The sequence below is a fragment of the Crocodylus siamensis genome, chromosome 6 (assembly GCF_052110815.1).
Source record: "Crocodylus siamensis isolate JL-2025a chromosome 6, ASM5211081v1, whole genome shotgun sequence".
NCBI lineage: Eukaryota > Metazoa > Chordata > Crocodylia > Crocodylidae > Crocodylus > Crocodylus siamensis.
The window spans coordinates 9,786,348-9,805,121 of record NC_143400.1 but is presented as its reverse complement, the minus strand read 5'-3'; the positions used below and the strand labels follow the sequence as shown (position 1 = coordinate 9,805,121).

General features: G+C 53.4%; 1 protein-coding gene across 3 annotated transcripts in view; it reads right to left on the bottom strand.

Moving 5' to 3' along the window:
- The window catches only part of LOC149860934 (hydroperoxide isomerase ALOXE3-like), a 60,755-nt gene that overhangs the window by 10,198 nt on the left and 31,783 nt on the right, over positions 1–18,774 (bottom strand). For 2 of the 3 annotated variants that reach the window (XM_090053640.1, XM_090053639.1), the window contains exons 2-6: positions 9,579–9,771; positions 9,132–9,213; positions 6,642–6,764; positions 6,334–6,437; positions 270–448 (exon numbers count right to left, since the gene is read on the bottom strand). In XM_090053640.1, the coding sequence (XP_089909766.1) occupies positions 270–448; positions 6,334–6,437; positions 6,642–6,764; positions 9,132–9,213; positions 9,579–9,663 (573 nt within the window). In that variant the 5' untranslated portion in view covers positions 9,664–9,771. Of the gene's footprint in view, positions 1–269; positions 449–6,333; positions 6,438–6,641; positions 6,765–9,131; positions 9,214–9,578; positions 9,772–10,627; positions 10,937–18,774 lie in introns of all 3 variants that reach the window. The other variant, XM_090053638.1, reaches the window with a different exon arrangement.

Genomic DNA, 18,774 nt, shown 5'->3' with positions numbered 1-18,774 from the left:
AGTGGGCTCTAACCTTCTCCTGGGAGCACCGTGAGCATCAGTGGAGTGAGGCAAGGGAGCCTCGCAACCCCTTCACGCCGGCTCCATGAGCAACAGGCCTGCTGCCGCTCAGCTATGGGCAGACTGAGGAAGCCAGCCTGTGTCCTGGGGCAGGTGCTGCCTGGCTGGGGTGCCATAGGCCCTGCCCCAAGGGTCATGGGGGCTGGGAGCCAGGAGCCCAGGGTTGGCAGGACCTTGGAGCCAGGGGCTGTGCTGGGAACAGGCCATACCTGTAGTTCCTTCTTCAGGCTGGTGCCAGTCCCTAGGGCTCCAGCCACCATCTCCTCTGTCACAGGGAAGTAGGCTGGCAGCTGCGTGCATTTCTTGATCATCACCGGGTTGATTCCGTTCAGACACTGGTACCCAAAGAAAGAGTCCTCTTTCCAGTGGGCGGCCACGTACTCTGGGACTGGGACAGGAACAGCAGGCATTACTACATCCCCCCTGGGCCCTCCCCACAGGGCTTTAAGGTCCCAGTGGCCAAGATCCTGCGCTGGGGGGAATTTGAGTTATGTGGCTGCGGGTAATTTAATCCCTGTGGCTGTGATATCCTGTTTGGACCTGAGAGCACTGGGCCCAGGCCCCAGTCAAGGCAATGGTGCTGCCTTTTTCTATGTTCCTTTTTTGGGCTCTCTCTCTCTACAACACTGGGATGCTTTTAAGATGTGGATGTTTTTGTGGAGCATTGTGGCCAACGGCGAAGGTGCTGCACCAATGCCTGTGACCACAATGGTTTCTATCCAGGTCACTTACTTCTAGGGCAAGAGCAGAGTAAGGGAAATGGGTATAAGACACCTGTACTGGCCACATCAGGGCAACACAATCAAGCAGCAAAGAGATCATTTCTTAACTAACGCGGCTGGGCTAGTGCAGTTCTCCAGCAAGGACCAGCCTCGGCCCTGGGGCAGTTCTGGAGTAGCCCCCTGCTTCTGCACGGCTGTCACCAAGATTAAATGTGGCCACATCCTAACATGCTGACCCACCCTCTAGGCCCTTAAGGCTTGACCTGAACTGTGTGGTTGCCAGCTTTAAAAAAATGCCACGCTTACAAACAACTCAAATATTAGGGCATAAATAGCATTAGGAACTAAGGAATGCGGGGCTGGAAGGGCCTCCTGGGCCAGTGAGTCCAGTCCCCTGCACTCACAGGCAGCCGTTAAGCTAAAGGGTCCCCAGACAGCCACTTCACCCCTCACGCTCAGTTAACAGAAGCAACATCCAAAAGACAGCAGCTCCCCGCAGCTCAGCACAGGTAATGGCCAGGGAGACACGTGCCCTGCCACTGCAACAGCAGGGAAGCAGCTGGATCATCCATGCCCCGAAGGCTGCCTAGCCTGGACCCCCTGGTTTTACAGTACTCGGTTTTGAGTTTTGCCTTCGACCAGCCAGAAAAGGCCCCTGGCCGTGAGACCGGATCAGCCCCAGAACGTGCCCTCTAATGCTTGGCTTAACAGCCCTCTGCCTGCTGACCTGAGGTGGCTTCCTAGGCCGCGATGAAGGTTAGAAAACCATAACTAAACATCAAGTCTTCAACCTAGCTGGAGCCAAATGCTTCTGGCCCTGTCACCAGCGCCGTAGACCTGATTAATGCACAGGCACTGTGCTTGGCCTGAGAGCATTCACTACACCACACAGCAACCAGATGAGTCAGGCAGACCGAGCCTCCGCCCAAATGCCTCTGTTGGTCTTTTATCAATCCCATGGGATGCCCATGCCCGCTACGGGACAGAGCGGTCCGGGTGGGGGAGATCCCCTGCCCTCCATCAATGCTGACCTCGTGAAGGAACACCTTGAGAAGCTGGATACCTTCAAGTCAGCCGGCCCTGACAATCTGCACCCCAGGGTACTCAAGGAGCTGGCGAGCGTCATAGCCCAGCCCCTGGCACGGGTCTTTGAAAACTCCTGGCGCTCTGGTATAGTGCCCGAAGACTGGAAGAAGGCCAATGTGGTGCCGATCTTCAAGAAAGGGAGGAGAGTGGATCCGGCTAACTATAGGCCCATCAGCCTGACTTCTATCCTGGGGAAGATCTTAGAAAAGTTTATTAAGGAGGCCATCCTTGATGGACTGGGCGACGCCAACATCCTGAGGGATAGCCAGCACGGGTTTGTTGTGGGTAGGTCTTGCTTGACCAATCTCATTTCCTTCTACAACCAGGTGACCTATCACCTGGACAAGGGAGAAGAGATTGATGTCATATATCTTGACTTCAAAAAAGCCTTCGATCTGGTATCCCATGATCACCTCTTGGCAAAACTAGCCAACTGTGGCCTTGGGTCCACCACGATCCGCTGGCTCTGTGGTGAGACCCAGAGGGTTATAATTGATGGAAAGTCACTCATCATGGTGTCCTGTGACCAGTGGGGTCCCTCAAGGCTCTGTCCTTGGACCCATTTTGTTCAACATCTTCATTAATGATGGGGACATTGGAGTCAGGAGCGGACTGGCCAAGTTTGCCGATGACACCAAACTTTGGGGCAAAACATCCAGACCAGAAGACAGGCGCGTGATCCAGGCTGACCTGGACAAGCTCAGCACATGGGCGGACGAGAACCTGATGGTGTTTAAACACCGACAAATGCAAGGTTCTCCACCTTGGGAAGAAAAACCTGCAGCATCCTTATAGGCTCGGCAGTGCTACGTTGGTTAGCACTACAGAAGAAAGAGACTTGGGGGTCATCATTGACCACAAGATGAACTTGAGCCTCCAATGCGATGCTGCGGCTAGTAAAGTGAGCAAAGCGCTGGCTTGCATCCACAGACGCTTCTCAAGCAAATCCTGAGACGTCATTCTCCCTTGTACTCGGCTTTGGTGAGGCCGCAGCTGGAGTACTGCGTCCAGTTTTGGGCCCCACAATTCAAAAAGGACGTGGAGAAGCTTGGGAGAGTCCAGAGGAGAGCCACGCGCATGATCAGAGCTCAGGAAAACAGACCTTACGACGACAGGCTGAGAGACATGGGGCTCTTTAGCCTGGAAAAGCGCAGGCTCAGGGGCCTGGTGGCCACCTATAAGTTTATCAGGGGTGACCACCAGGATCTGGGGGAACATTTGTTCACCAGAGCGCCCCCAGGGATGACGAGGTCGAATGGTCACAAACTCCTGCAAGACGGTTTTAGGCTGGACATAAGGAAGAATTTCTTTACTGTCCAAGCCCCCAAAGTCTGGAACAGCCTGCCAGCGGAGGTGGTTCAAGCACCTACATTGAACACCTTCAAGAGTAAATTGGATGCTTATCTTGCTGGGATCCTATGACCCCAGCTGACTTCCTGCCCTTTGGACGGGGGGCTGGACTCGATGATCTCCCGAGGCCCCTTCCAGCCCTAATGTCTATGAAATCTATGGAAATCTATGAAAACGCAGTGTGAGCTCTCTCTGGAGATACAGGGGCCAGAGCCAAATGGGTGCAGTTGACACCTGAATGGACACAGGCAGAATTTGCCACCCTGGTCACACAGTGACTCCAAATGGCCCTGGACGCACAGCCACGTAATCCACCCAGCACCTCAATGCACAGCTCCCTAGGCCCAGCACTGGCATCTCCAGACACACGCGCCAGGTGTGCGTCCAGAGCACTTGGGCACCTGGTGCCCGTATGAGCTGCATGGAGGTTCAGATCAGAGCTGGGAGGTGCCAGAACCCCAGCTAAGTCCTGGAGGCTCCAGCCCCTGGGGAATGCAGCCGGCAAGCCCAGCTAGTGTCAGCAGTGCTAGCTCACACTCCAGGATGGGGGCCATGCCCAGCTTCTCCCTGATAGCCTCAGGGTTAGAGCCCTCCCCTGGGCACAGGGAGAGCGGGGTCCCAGGCTTTCCTTGCCCTGGGAGGATTCAAACCTACGTCCCAGGAGAGTCCCCAGACCACCAGCCTGTAGAGAAAGCAGGATGGGGTACACTGCCCATCCCTCCTGATGCAGCTGGGCCACCAGTAGCAAAGAGTGAGCAAGTCATTTGGCCAGTAGGACAGGAAGCCACCAGGAGCCTGACAGGGTAGCCTATTGGCTATGGCAACCCCTTGGATGGGAGGGAGCCCTGGGCTCTGGTCCTGTCCCCAGGGCTCTTTGTGCATTTTTACATTGGACAGTGGTTCAAAACCTACTCAGACCAGCGCTCAAGAATTAGATACACAGGCAACTTCAGTTCACACCCAAAGAAACCATAGCTTTCTGATCATGTATAAGCCTACCGTCCTGCTGACAGAAAACTACCGACGTGCCTTAGCCGATGTTCCCAAGACAGAGGAATGTGGGACACAGACCATGCCATGCATGCACAGGAGGACAGGCATGGGTCTGCTGGGAGGGAAGCAGAGCTGTCTCTATGCCAATGCCCCGATGGCTAGAAAATGGTACTTAGAGGTTTGCTGTTGGGAATTGACTGATAGGCCAAGTAGATACGCATTAGAATAATGGTCCAGGCCAACAGCAAGGATTAACTGATTTCTAAAGAGTCTGTGACAAAGTTTCTTCAAGGCCTGCTGTATCTGATACACGATTGTGATAGGGTGCAGAGGTAGGAGCTTTGCTGTCAGAGAGAGAGACAGAGTTTTGCTGATTGGAAAGCAAGGCCAGCATGGATTGTGAAGACCGCAGCCCAGAAAAGATATGGTTAAAGCAGTGCCAGAGTTATAAGGGCTGTCAAGGAAAAGAGAGACCCATAGCGTGAACGCAAAGACCCAGAAGAAAGAGTGTGGAGACTTCAGAGAACTGAAAGAGAGAGAGAGAGGGCTGGAGAAAACAGACCCACAGAGTCCAGAGAAGGACTGGGAGTGGGGACCAAAGAGCAGAGCCCAGCAAAAGGTTGTGAAAACATGGGCAGCCAGGGACTCACAGGCTGAAAAGTGGGCAAGGCAGAGTCAGTGACCTGTGGTCCAGGAGGGGCTAGGAGTGGGACCAGGTGGGTCCAGAGGCTCAAAGTGGAGGCAAAAGAGAAAGAGCTGATGAGAGGTATGCGGCCCAGGAGAGGCAAGTATTAGCAGGACCAGGTGTCAAGGTCTCACTGGCCCAGGAGCAGGGTCAGGACCCAATGAGGGGTCAAAGAGGACACAGCAAGAGACCAAAGGGGCCCATGAACCTGTGAGAGAGTGCTTATGCTAAGCAAGGCCTAGCATTAAAAAAAAAATGCACTAAAACTCCCAGAATGCTTCAAGGAGGTTGAGGAGTCAGCGATTGACATTCTGGTAATCACTTTCTGACCCTTGGATGAAAATACTGAACTTCTGACCTTTGAACAAATGATAAAAATAGCAGACATGCCGCTTACATTGTTAATAGGAAACAGCACGGCTAAACTGCAATGACGAAAAAACAACCGCATATTATGTCAGTTTTGACATTTTAACCCTGCAAAAACCAGCAAAACATATAGATGAATAATGTATTTAGGTTATAGAAAATTAGCATAAGAAACATAAAGGTCATTAAGAATTAACATAAGAAGCGTAATGATTATAATACAAAGCGTATCACCTGATATTATAATATAGATAAGTCAACTAAATAACCAATAGAAGTAAGAATTAGAAAATGCATATGTATAAGTGTTATCATATATAACTAATAGTAAAGTTATGTTAAATGCCTCACTTCCACCATGGGGACAGTTTTGTATCTTTTGCCTAAAAAAAAATAAGGAACTCCTTTTAAATAAGCTGTTGACCAGTTCTAAGACTACTAAATCAGGCAGCCGCACCTAGCCTCCAAGTTAGAAAACAAAAGCTTGATTTGAGAACCTCGTAAACCAACAGACCTCCTTTAATTTATAACTTTGTAAAACAATAAAAATTTTAAATTAAACAGGTCTAAGCCTGTGCTTAATTCAGTCCTATATAATTCAGCATCGAACTCCCACAGAACCCATAGCCCAGAGGAGTCTGGAAGAGCCCTGAAAGACGAAGTGGTCGGGCAATCCAGAGGCAGGGCCAATAGGGGTCAAAAGGCTGAAAGAGACCACAGCTAAGACTGCTAGAGCTGGAAGCCTGAAATCTCAGCTAGCCTGAGAAGAGGCCAGGAAGCCCAGAAGTGAGAGACTGTGCCCACTGTGTGTGTTGGGGGGGGGATGCTGGGCTCCTGCTCTTGCTGTACAGGTCTTAGCTGGGTGTTGTGGGAGGGGAGGCTGAGTTATCATACCCAGTGTGCAGTTGAGGACACTGAATGTTAGGCTGATGGGGTGTGCAAGGGCAGGCGGCGCTGTGGGGACTGGTGGTTACAGAGGACCAGGCCTGGAGGATGCTTTCTGCTTGCTGTGTGGAAATGTGCGGTGTTAGTAATGGGGTTGTGTGTTGCAGCGGGGATAACACATACCAATATCTCGCCCTTCTTCCCGGGAGAACATGGTCCGGATTTCTTCCAGGCTTTTCCAGGAGCGTGCCTGGGTCAGAAATCCTTTCAGGAAAATTCGTATCTTTCTGTGCAGAGACAGAAGCAGGGAGAGACCCTGGCGATTCTGGTCATCTGGCCCCCTCTCTTTACACGCTCTCCCCACCCCCGACTCCTTCGTTTGCTCTCTTATTCCCCACCCCCCCCGCAGGCTTCCCTGCTTCTCCCCCTGGAAAGACATGGAGCTCCGCTTGGACAGTCTCTAGCCGGCCCCTCGGGTTCCCAGCACTTACTGAAGTTGCTGGATCCCTGTAAAGGAGGTGAGTCGGACGCTGGAGAACTTGGCATTGGAGTCCAGCTCTGAGACACTGTCCACGTTCAGACAGCGGGGCCAGCCAGGGGCGTAATCCTTCCACCTGCAAAGACGAGACGGGGGTGTCTGCACGGCAGCAGCTGTGGCAGGGCTCCACAGGCCAGTGGCAGCCCCTGCCTGGGGGAAGGACTGGTCAGGCATTGAAACTGGAGAGGCTGGTGTAAACATCAGGCAGGAGGGAGGTACGCCGTCATGAAACTCATAGTTTCATAGTTTCTAGGGTCTGAAGGGACCTGAGCAGATCATAGAGTCCGACCCCTGCCATGGGCAGGAAAGAGTGCTGGGGTCAGATGAACCCGGCTAGGTGTCTATCTATCCTCCTTTGGCAGACCCCCAGGGTAGAAGCGAGCACCACTTCCCTTGGAAGTTGGTTCCAGCTCCTGGCAGTCCTGACTGTGAAGTAGCGCCACCTGATATCTAGCCTGAATCTGCTCTCCGTCAACTTATGGCCGTTATTCCTGGTCACTCCTGGTAGTGCTCAGGGGAACAGGGACTCTCCCGATGCCCGCTGGTCTCCCTTGGCCAGTTTGTAGACGGCCACCAGATCCCCCCTCAGCCTTCCCTTGCGGAGGCTGAACAGGTTCAGGTCCCATCGCCTCTCCTCATAGGGCCTGCCCTGCTGCCCCCTGATCATGCGAGTGGCCTCCTCTGGACCCTCTTGATGCTGTCCACATCCCTCCAACTGCGGCCTGACCAGTGCTGCATAGAGCGGGAGGATCACCTCCTTGGACCTGCTCGAGATGCATCTGTGGATGCATGACAAGGTGCGGTTGGCCTTCCTAACTGCTTCCCCACACTGCCGGCCCATGTTCATCTTGGCACCAATGATGACTCCAAGATCCTTTTCTGCCTCTGCACTGACGAGAAGGGAGTTCCCCAGCCTGTAGGTATGGTGCTGGTTCTTCCTCCCCAGGTGCAGCACCTTGCACTTGTCAGTATTGAATCACATCCTATTCTAATCTGCCCACCTCTGTAACCTGTCTAGATCTAGTTGCAGCCTGTCCCTCTCCTCCAGTGTGCCCACTTCTCCCCACATCTTAGTGTCATCCATGAATTTGAACAAGGTGCTTTTCACCCCCTTATTCAAGTCACTGATGAAGATGTTGAACAGCGCGGGCCCGAGGACCAAGCCGTGGGGGCCCCCACTGCCCACATCCCTCCAGGGCGAAAATGACCCATCCACCACCACTCTCTGGTTGTGGCCCTCCAGCCAATTTATGACCCATCTGACTGTGTAGGCATCAATGCCACAATTGCCTCATTTTTTTTTTATGAGAATGGGTTGAGAGACAGTGTCAAAGGCCTTCCTAAAGTCCAGAAAGACTATGTCCACCGTAACACCTTTGTCCAAGGATTTTGTGTCCTGGTTGTAGAAGGCCACCAGGTTGGTCTGAATGAACCCATGTTGGTTGCCCCTAAGCATAAACTCCCCTGCTGGTCCCTCGCAGATGTGCTCCTGGATAATTTTCTCAAAGAGCTTTCCCAGGACCGAGGTAAGACTAACGGGCCTATAATTTCCTGGGTCCTCCTTCTTCCCCTTTTTTGAAGATGGGAACCACATTGGCCCTCTTCCAGTCCTCTGGCACCTCGCCAGAGCACCACAAGTGCTCATACAGCTGTGCCAGGGGTCCCGCAGTGACCTCTGCTAATTCCCTCGGCACTCTGGGGTGGAGATCGTCCGGACCTGCTGATTTGAACATGTCCAGCCCCTCCAGAAGTTCCCTGACTAGGTCCTCACTGACTTGGGGCCTGGCTGCACCTCCCCTGGGTCCATCAGGGATCCCATGGGAGGGATGTCCTAGTCCCCGCTCAGAAAAATGGAGGCAAAGAATTTGTTAAAGAGGTCAGCTTTGTTGTCCGCTGCAACCATCAGATTGCCAAGCGTGTCCTGCAGAGGCCCCACATTACCCAGTACATCTCCATAGCATCTCCGAGTTAACATCCTCTACCTACTGACAAGACACAAGAAGCAGAGTCCACCCGGCAGCTCGTCCAATGCTCCACGCTCCCTCTCAGCATGAAAACCAGTGTCTCCTTCCTATCTGAATATCTCTCACAGGTCTTAGCATCCAGTTGCTGGTTCTTCTGAAGCCTTTCTCTGCTAAAGGACTTCACAAGCCTCATGCAGAGGGCCGCGGCCACCCTGCTCCCACAGCTCCCTGCAAGGTGGCTCTCGGCTCCCCTCCCACTGGGAACCCGGGTGCGCTGTGGGCCTGAGGAACCAGGGCTGCAGACTCGTAGGGCTGGCAGGACCTCCGGGGTGCTCTAAGGCTGACTGTTGTGCAAAGGCTGCTGCGCCATGCCCGACCCACCCTGCACATGACATGGCTCTGAGCTGGTGGAGGGACAGAGGCCTTTTCCCTTCTGTGCCGAGTGGGTGAGGACCCCCCTCTGTGCCAGCCCCACTCACTGGTAATTCTCCTGCTTCTCCTGCAGCTCTTGGCACCGATGCTCTTTGAGAAACTCAATTGTGTCATCTGAATACTTTTTCGCTGGCAGAGGGAGGAAAAAGAAACCAAGTCAGCAAACGTGCCATGGGGTCAGGCAGCACTGAAGGGTCTGGGTCTCTCAGCGGTGGGGGAGCCCCACTAGAGAGAGTCTAACCAGCCATGCCCATCACCGGATGGTGGAGTTGGCCGCTGGGTCACATCCGCTCTGCACAAGGATAGGTCCTGGTGGGTGGCCGCAGGGCACGGACTGCGGAGGAGACAGGGGCTGCGGTGCCAGGGTGCAGCTGGCAGTGCGAGGAGTCCTGGTCTTGGGGCGTTTGCACCTGGTGCCAGGCAGCAGCTGGTGCAGCTGCTCTCCCTGAAATCCCAGGGCTTCCCCAAGGTGGGCCGGAGGAGCAGGGTCTTACCTTTGCCTTCCCTGAGGTACAGGGTCGTGTTCCCCTCGATCCACTGGTAGCAAGGGAAGCGGTAGATCTCCCCCGCCGGCCCCATCACCTGGATCCAGTCGCAGAACCAGGCATCCTCGAGGAAGAGCTGCTGCTTCTCCACGTGGATCAACACGATGGGGCCCAGGTCATGATCACACTTGATCTCCTTGTTCTGGGGTTAGAAGTCAAAGTGGTTCAGATCCCCCAGCTCGAAGGGCTCAGCTGGGCCAAGCCACCCTCTCCTGGACACCTGGGTTTGCTCCACATTTCCAGGGAAAGGGGAGGGATTAAATGGACAGGCTGAGTCTGTCCAGGCATGGTGAATCCTTCCCACAGGAGCCACTCGGCTTGGCCTGGCTACCCAGGGGGCCCTGTGGCGCCTGGTACACATGGCTGGGGCTGCTGCTGCCCTCCCTGCTTCACTCTGGGTTGGTCCAGGCATCACCTCAGTATCTACATCTACGCTTATGATGGTGACAGGCATGACACCGAATGTAATGATGAGTGAAAGGACTTGGGAAACAGGTGGGGAAGGGAGAAGGGCACTGAGGTGGTGGTTTGTGTAAGTGTGATGGTTAAAAGTGACAGTGATGATGATGGGCAAACAGGTGGGTGGGAACGCAGGTGCGCAGAGCACCGTGCATTTTTTAACAGGAAAGAGAAAGCTGTAAGTGTAAAGGTGTGTTTTGGGCTGTCAGGTGAAACACATTGGCTACGAGACAGGTTGGTAGGGGTATAGCTATAGCGCTATGTATAGCTTTATTCATATATATATATATATGTATGTATGTATGTATGTATATGTATGTATGTATGTATATGTATATGTATATATATATATGTAAAAATAATTTTGCAAAAAAACCCAAAAAACTGATAAGTAAGCAGGAGGAAGAGGGGACCAGCTGTCGCATCCTGCTGAGCTGCAGCATGACAGCAGTCTATCGGGCCCTCTGCTTTCCCATCCCTGTAGCACCCTCCACCCTTGCACGCTCCAACACCCCGCAGAGGCTGCTTCCCAGGCTCACGGTTATCTTGTGGACACCATGTTTCAGCCACTCCTTGTTGCTCTTTCCCCGGGTTCCCACCAGGGTGATGGCCACTGAGTTCTTTGTATTTGCAAAGAGAACATTGCCTGTGACGATTTGGACTTTGTAAGTGGCCATGCGGGTCCAGCGGGAGTTTGCGGAGTGCCAGGGGAAGTCACACACGTCGGGCTCTTCTGCACGCCTCTGTGGCAGGGAGGGAGCGTCACCAATTGTGTGGCAGCTTTGCCTGAGACGACAGGGACCTTCGTGGGGTCTCAAACTAGCCCAGCTCCTGGCAGGCACTGTACTCTGCAAGGACAGCGTTGAAAGCAGAGGATCCCATGGGCAAGGAGGCAGCCTTTCTCCACCAGACAGCAGGTATTTCTGCACCGACGGAGACCCTGGATCCGAGGCCAAGCCGAACTTTTCAGCCACAACTTCCCTCCCCCTGGTCTATTTTGTCCTTGTTCCTGGGGCCAGTGGCCTCAAACTCCCCATCACGAGCTCCCCCAAGCTGTTCTCTCAGGAGGGGAACTGCTCTGATTCAGACCCTGGCAGCCCATTTCCCACTGGCCTCAGAGACCACCTCTCACACTCCCCTAGTCCAGGGGGAAAGTCAACCCATTGCCTGCTACTGTATAACCACATGCAGTCATGACAGGGAAACTGAGGCAGGCAACACAATCATAGAAATATCACACAATGGCACCAGCTTCTCCTATGGTGCGATCCAGGGCAGCCCCAACCCATGCCTTTCTGCACCCACGACCAACACAGCACAGCACCGGGCACTGTGGGAACTCAGCCTACGCTGTCCGAGCGCAGCCGCCTGACGGGAACAACACCCCGCACTGTTTCCTTGTGCTCTCTGCTCTCCGGCTGCCACCTCCACTCTGTTTTCTTGTCCTCTCCCCCTGGACTTCCCTACTATTGAGTCAGGGCTGCCCAGTGGGTCTCATGCTCATCCTGGCTGTGGAGTGACTATGCCAGGGGTCCTCATCCAGGGTGCCCTGGGGATCCTCAGCCTGGGATGCCCTGAGGTCCTTTGAAGGATTCCCTATGGTGCCATGCAATATAAGCACTATTAGGTGTGCAAACATCTACACGTGATTCACAAGATAAACCCAGAGGTCTCATGTAGGAGTCCACAGTGTCACAAACACTGCCCAGCTGGGGTCTGTCTGAGTTTCTTGTAACAGAAGAGTTGCGCTATAATTTTTCCATAGTCAAAAAATGAGTGAAAGCAAAGAACTGGTGTTTTCCAAAGTCTAAAAGGGTTGCAAATCACTGGACTAAGCTTCAAAAAACAGGAGCCATAATATGAAGGGAGGGTCCAGCCCTGCGACGTAACCTTAACTCTGCCCCCCAGGAGCTGGAAGAGCTCCCAGGGGTGTGGGGCAATGGTGAGGCTGGAATACCTGAGCTCTGGGACAGCGATGTGGGCATGAGGACAGCAAAGATCTCCCCCTTCTCCCAACTCCCTCTGTGTATGGCAAGGCTGTGCCCACACATCAGAGGTGTCTGCCTCCTGCGACTTCTCCCTGCTCGTGCCATACCATGAATACAGGAATTTCAGAGAGGAAAGACCACTCAAAGGAAAACAGCATCACCAAAATCTCCTCTACGTGCCATCAGTTTCTATAAACTGCAGATCCTGGGTCTACCTGAAACACGTCATCTCACAGCCTTTGGGGACTGCATCAAAATAAAAGCCATTGTACCGGGGGGCATCAGCGTGACTTGGGCTGGGTGAGCAGGGCATCAATCCCAAGAGCCAACTTAGTGGGAGAGGCAGCATTGCGCTGGCAGAGTCTGCGCTCCTGCAGCAAAAACAGCTTCGTGGCCCCCGCCCCTCCTCTCCCCGGCCCATCCCCAACGCCCACTCGCCCTGCCCCTAAGACTTTGCCTGAGCAAACCCTGCTCCTTGCTCCTCTGCTGATTCCCCGCATGTACAGACCGTAGCTGATCTGTATCAGCTGAATCCATTTGCCTGAGCAAATGGTGGGCTGCAAGTTTAACTCCTCTTCGTGCTTATTGAATGATTGGAAAAATCCCCTCGGAGAGTACCTCTTCACTTCGTCTCTCACAGTCATTGCAAACCCCTCACGCTTACCCCATTTCCTTCCTCCCTGGAGCGTGGGTACAAAAGCATCCCCAAGTGTCCCCTCCTCCTCAGCCAGAGGCACTCACCACCTCTCCTCGGGCTTGGCCAGGCGCCCAAATTCCCACCGGGGCCGTGAAATCCCCTCGGACCTGGGGGCTTCCTGCTGTCTCTGACAGCAGCAGCTTCTCCTTGCTTTGGAGGGAACCTGGCATCCTGAGTCAGCCCTGCAGGAAGTTTAGGGGTGCACACCCTACAGGCAGCCATGCCGCACTCTCACCCTGTACCCCCAGCGCCCCCAGGCTGGGGACCCTGCCTGCCACTCCCTGCTCCCTGTGTTGTTCCCATGCTGCGTCTTAGACGAGGTCGGCTGAGAAAGAGAAATGCCCCCAGAGCAGGGCTGGGCACACAGGGTGTTCCTCTCCTGGCTTGGCCATGGGGCTGTGCAGGCAGCTCCTTACTGGCCCCACGCTGCCTGCCTGATGCCTCTTGCATTTGTGACCAAGCAGGGGCTGGCTTCACCTGGAGAGTGGAGGGTGCCCCCAGTGCCTCCTCGCCCACTGCCTGGTGGCTGGGGCCCTGTGTGGACAGGACAGAACCGAGGGGTTGAACCCTCAGGCTGGCATAGCCTAGAGTCGGCTCTCGCCAGACCCTGTCTGTAGAAGGCAGGTGCCAGCAGCTCGTCCTGCTTCCGGCTGTGAATGACCAGCGCTGCTGTGCTCTTCCCTGTATGCAGCACTGCTGGGGGAATTAGGGGTGCTCAGAGCACGCCCAGGGGACTGGGTCACTGAGGCACTGCTGTGGAGGGTACTGCAGCCCCATGGCAGTGCCGTTCTGGATCATCGGGCTGAGTGGGCAGCAGTTAGGCCCCTGCTGCTCAGAGGGGTGTGCTGCGGGCAGGCGCAGAGGTCTAAGCTTTGGCACTTGGGCAGGCCAAGACAGAGGCCACGAATGAAACAGAGGTGTCGAGTAGCTGTGCGGCTGCTGGAGCTAGGGCTACCTGTGCTGCTCTTTGCCAGGCTCTGTCTGCACCTCTGTGGTGGGTCCCGGCATTGAGCAGCCAGAGTTTACCCCAGCCACAGCCTATCAGCCCAGGTCTGCTGGCACATCTGCCCTGGGAAGGGTGGCACTGCACTGCTCCAGGCTTAACCCCAGGCTCCAGAGTTCAAGGGGTTCACAACATTCCCCCCGGGCTGAGCCTGGGGAGGCCTCCCAGGTTTGGCACACGCCATGATGAGGCGCAGATGGGTGGGAACCGTCAGCCCCCGGCAGGATCTGCCACCGCAGGGCAGGCAGGGTCTGAGGCCCCACGATTCGGCCTGCACCCCATCTCATTTGCCAGACTGGATCAGGTCCTTCCCTCTGACCATCCTTCCCAGAGCAGAGCTGCATTTTCCACCTGCTTTCCACAGACAGAGACATGAGATGTGAGATGGAGAAGAAAAGCCCCCTCCAGCCTCCTCCCACGTCCCCCTGTAAACATGCTGAGCTCTGCCTACCTGCTGGGGTGGAGAAGGGCTGAAGCTGTGGCTCCAGAGCACTGCCAGCGCTCCTTTATAGGCGGCTCGGTGGGGAGGGGGGTGTGAGAAGCACTCCCAATACAGCACGGGTCGTCCTGAGGCTTGGTGAATGGAGGTGCTCAGCCCTGCCCAGGGGCTGGCCCTGTCAATGTCCTTATTAGGCAAATAAATACTTCCTAGCCACACATATTGTTGCTTCTGTAACATAACCCCCAGTTTCTTTTCTTTTCTCTTCTTTTTTATAGATAGATAGCTAGATAGCTAGCTAGATAGATAGATATGCATTCCCTTCCCTTCCCCAACTATTTCTGACTTTTCCTCTCCCCCTCTATTCCCTATAGATAATAAGTAAGCTAAGATATATCTTTAACATTTTATTTTAGGTAGTAAGTTTTATTTTTCTCTCCCCTCTTTGCAAATAAGTGCCCTGCTATTTTGACATAGATCTCCGCTATTTTATGAGTGGTAAGTATTATGTTTGTATTGATTTTTTACTGCTTTTATATTGTGTGATTACTGTTTTAGGCCTGCATATGTAAGTTAGCATAAGTCATGTCAGGTTTCCATCTTGTAATGTCAAGCCTCCATCTTGCATCCCCTGATGTTGTTCCTGGGTGAATGGGGATGAATGAGGGTGCCTGAGAGACAATGGACATAGGTCTAAAAATAGCCCCTCTGAATGACCGAACCATCAAAACCAATACCTGGACCAATGACCCAGCCCTTGGAACCACCCTCTGCATTCAAGGAACAAAAGACGAGGCAGCCCACCATTGTGTGAAGGCTGCACATGCTCAGTAAGAACACCTGGAGCCCTCTGGGACAGGACTGACTTTGCCTGGACAGGCCCTCCCCATAGGAGATCAGAGGTAGTCTGCCCCATAAAAAGGGGTAGTGAAGACTGACTCTTTGGGACGCCCTCTCCACCTGGACCAGACTAGCTCCATGTCACACCACCTATCCACCCCAGAGGCCCTGCTGGCAACCCCCTCTAGACAACACCAAGCTGAAGGAGACCCCGACTGGCCATCAAGGACAAACTTTCAGTCTGGGATAGGTAGATATCACCTGCACATTTCCTCTTTCAATTTGGACTCTCTCTCCTCCTGGACTTCAGCCCCTGCAACAAGCCTCTTTAACCCTTGCTGCCACTGTGTGTGTGTGTGTGTGTGTGTGTGTGTATGTGCGCGCACATGCGCACATCCAAAGGAACCAATAAGATATCATGTCACCATCTCCCCTGTTCACTCCAACTGTGGTCTGACCAGTGATGTATAGAGGGGAAGTATCACTTCCTTGGATCTATTTATCATACATCTGCTAATGCATGATAACATGTGGTTAGCTTTGCTGATGATTTCGTCACATCCGAGGGTGGATGCAGCTGTACTCGACCACCTGCAGAGACCCCCTGTAGCTGCAGGAAGTTATCCTGCATTACCGGGCATCCTGACAAGGACTAGGGCCCCCAAAAGGCCACAGTCCAGAGACAGGTCCCAACAGGTCCCTGCTGGGATGGGCCTCACTTGGCAGGAGGATCCCCGTTATGCTGGGTCCTGCAACTGAGATGCAGCCGCTGTGTCAGCCTGCTTTTGGTCCAGCTGCTGAGACAAATGTTCCAGCAGAGGCCCGGGCGGGGCACAGACAGGATCAGAGGGCAACGTGGGGCAGTAGCAGAGTAGAAACCAGATCCCAGGTGCCCTGGCTCACACACACCAGGCCACATGACCTGGGCTTTGGCAGACAGAGGACAGGAAAGACGTCAAGCCCATTGGGCAGCATTGCAGGGGCCCCAGTAACGGCTGGGCTGCCCGCAGAAGGAGCAGTCAACTGGCCTCCAAACTGCCAGCCACACGGGCCGATGGGGCAACCGATAACAGGCATTGAGAATTTCTCATGCACCCTGTGAGCCCATCCTGTGGCAGTGAGTTGGGCAACATCTCCTCCACACCCCCCGCCCAGTGCCAGGCTGAGGAGAGGTGCCTCATGCAACCCAGAAACCACCGTCTGATAAAACCCTATCAGGGCTTCCTCCTCCCAACCTCTGAGCTCCTCCTGGCCCTCTCCCACTCTCCCAGGAACCTCCAAGAGCCCTGTGACCACAGCATGCTCCCAACTTGCCTTCTCAAACAGCTAATAATTGACCCCACCCCTCCCTATTTTGGGCACTTGGCACATCTGTGGCAAAGCATGTGTGTATACTAGCCAAAAAGAACCACATGCAGGTCTCAAGTACCAGAGGAGGCAGAGGGGGATGGGACCTTTCCATGTTTTAACCCCAAAAACTAAGTGGTTCGAGCACTCGCCCAGATAGGTCTTGGAAGTGCATCTCCCTGTCTGGCCAACACAGAGCTGCAACCACTAGGCCACGGGGCAGTTCCCAGTCCCCTGCTCCACTGCGCTGTCTGCGCTCTGCCAGGATGGAAACACCTGCAGGTGCCTCCTCAGCCTGACGAAGGGTGTTTGGACCTGAAAGCTTGGTAAGAAGCATTTTTCCAACTATTTGAGTTGGTCTAATAAAATATATTGGATTTATCCAAAGAACTTTGTCTGCCTGTGTCCTATGACCAATATAGCTACAACCTACACCTCTGGAAGGTGAGAGATGACCAGAAGGTGAAGCATGGGAAGAGCCGCGGGAAGACAGCCAAGAGCTAAGTGACAGCTTATTTGTTTAACTTTGTTTGCTCATTTTGCATTTCTAACAAGTCCTGGGTGCTCTCTGGGTGTTATCTTCAACAGAGACAAGAGCCCTGAATAGTGGGTCTTTAATCAAAGCCAGCCGCCACAGTGGAAGTGGTCAGCTCTGCCTGTATGTCCAAGCATGTCTGGCTGTGATCTGCCCAGAAGCTACCCTTAGCAGCTTACAAATTGGTTCCCTGGACAGACAAGTTCTTTTGGGGTTGGTTGCTACGGGTAGGGCAAGGCAGGTTTGCTAAAAAGACTCGTGAGGAGAGAAAAAAAATGGAACAGCCCAGGAGCAGGCAAAGCAGCAGGTAACTCAGATGATGGGGATGCTGCAAATGCGGGTAAAAAGCACCTGGCAGCTACAGTTGGGGGTGGAAGAATACTAGTGGGTGAGAGCCTGGACCCTAGAGGCAGCCATGCAGAATCTCTTGGGGGGACCTGGACCTGGGGCAATGCCCCACATGACCTAGGATGATAACCCTGAGATTTCTTTAGAGGCCTTCAAACGGATGGCTAACCAGGCTCAGCAGCCAAAAGATGCCTGGGCACCACAAGTAGGCTCTTGCTGATGGGGAAAGCACAGGTGTCCTATGGCAAAGTGCCCTTAGTCAAGGCCCAAGATGATGATAAAATAAAACGGGCTATTTTACATCAGCTGGATGTAACAGAGGAAGTTCACAGGCAGCAATTCTGGAAACAAAAGGCAGGAGCTATGACCCCTCATCAATTATCACAGACCCCCAGCACTGGCTAAGGCCACAGGAAAGGAAGGGGGTGAAAGTAGTCAAGGGGGTAGTCCTGAAACAGTTTATCTGGGATCTGGAAGGGGGAGTGAAGGCCTGGGTCCAGCAGCATCAGCCAAAACCAGTGTAGGAGGCAAAGTGGTTGATGGAAGACTTTCTGGCTGCCAGGAGGGAACAAGTACTATAAAGGGGGTAGGCAGGCAATGCACCTAAAAAGGGGACCCCAGTTCTTCAAAGGCAGAACAGAAACCCAAGAGGAGGCCGAGTCAAGGCGTTCATGTTTTATGTTTTTGGTGCCAGCAATCAGGGCATTATGCCTGAAATTGTCTCCAGGGCTCTCCTCAGACAGGGAATTACGAGAAGGAGGCAGCAAGGAGGTGTGAGCCATGAAGGCATGGTGTGTGGACTTGGGGATACTGCCCCAAAGGGGCTATGGAGGATCCAGGAGGCAATAACCGTATTATGGGGTGTAAATGTCTTATTTTATTTCTGTATAACTGCCGCGCAGCACTCTCACATTTATGTAACCTTGTAGTTTTGGCTTCTAATCAAAATGAAAGCTATATATTTTCCCACGCTTGTATTAAGCTGCACATGCGTATTTTGCAAGTTTCATTTCTTATCTATAAGTGTCATTCCTGCAGAAATGAAACTTATGTAAAAAATCTACCTAGTAACTATTATGTAAAAGAAAACTCTCCTATCCCTGTATGCTTAACTTATATCATAGTTAGTGTCACAGAGGCAGTCCAACCAACATCTATAAAGAGGCAAAGAAGCAGGAAACAGCAGAGATGACAACTGAACAACCCTTCAGGATTGATCACCCTGTATGCCGGTCCTCAGCCTCCCCGCCTGGGTATATCCCAGCGAAAACCAAGGCCTCGAAAATCTGACAATAGACAGCGATTCACCGCGTTACAGTTTTGTTATCTATCATCCTGTTCATGAGCTGTTGACCAGCCCTAGGACTAACTACTGAGTAGCTGTACCTGTCCCGCAAGGGGTGGAAAGCAAGGGCTCGCTAGTAAACCCTGTGGGCCAACAGACCCCCTTTGTATCCGACATACTGTAACTGAAGAAACATCGGAGACT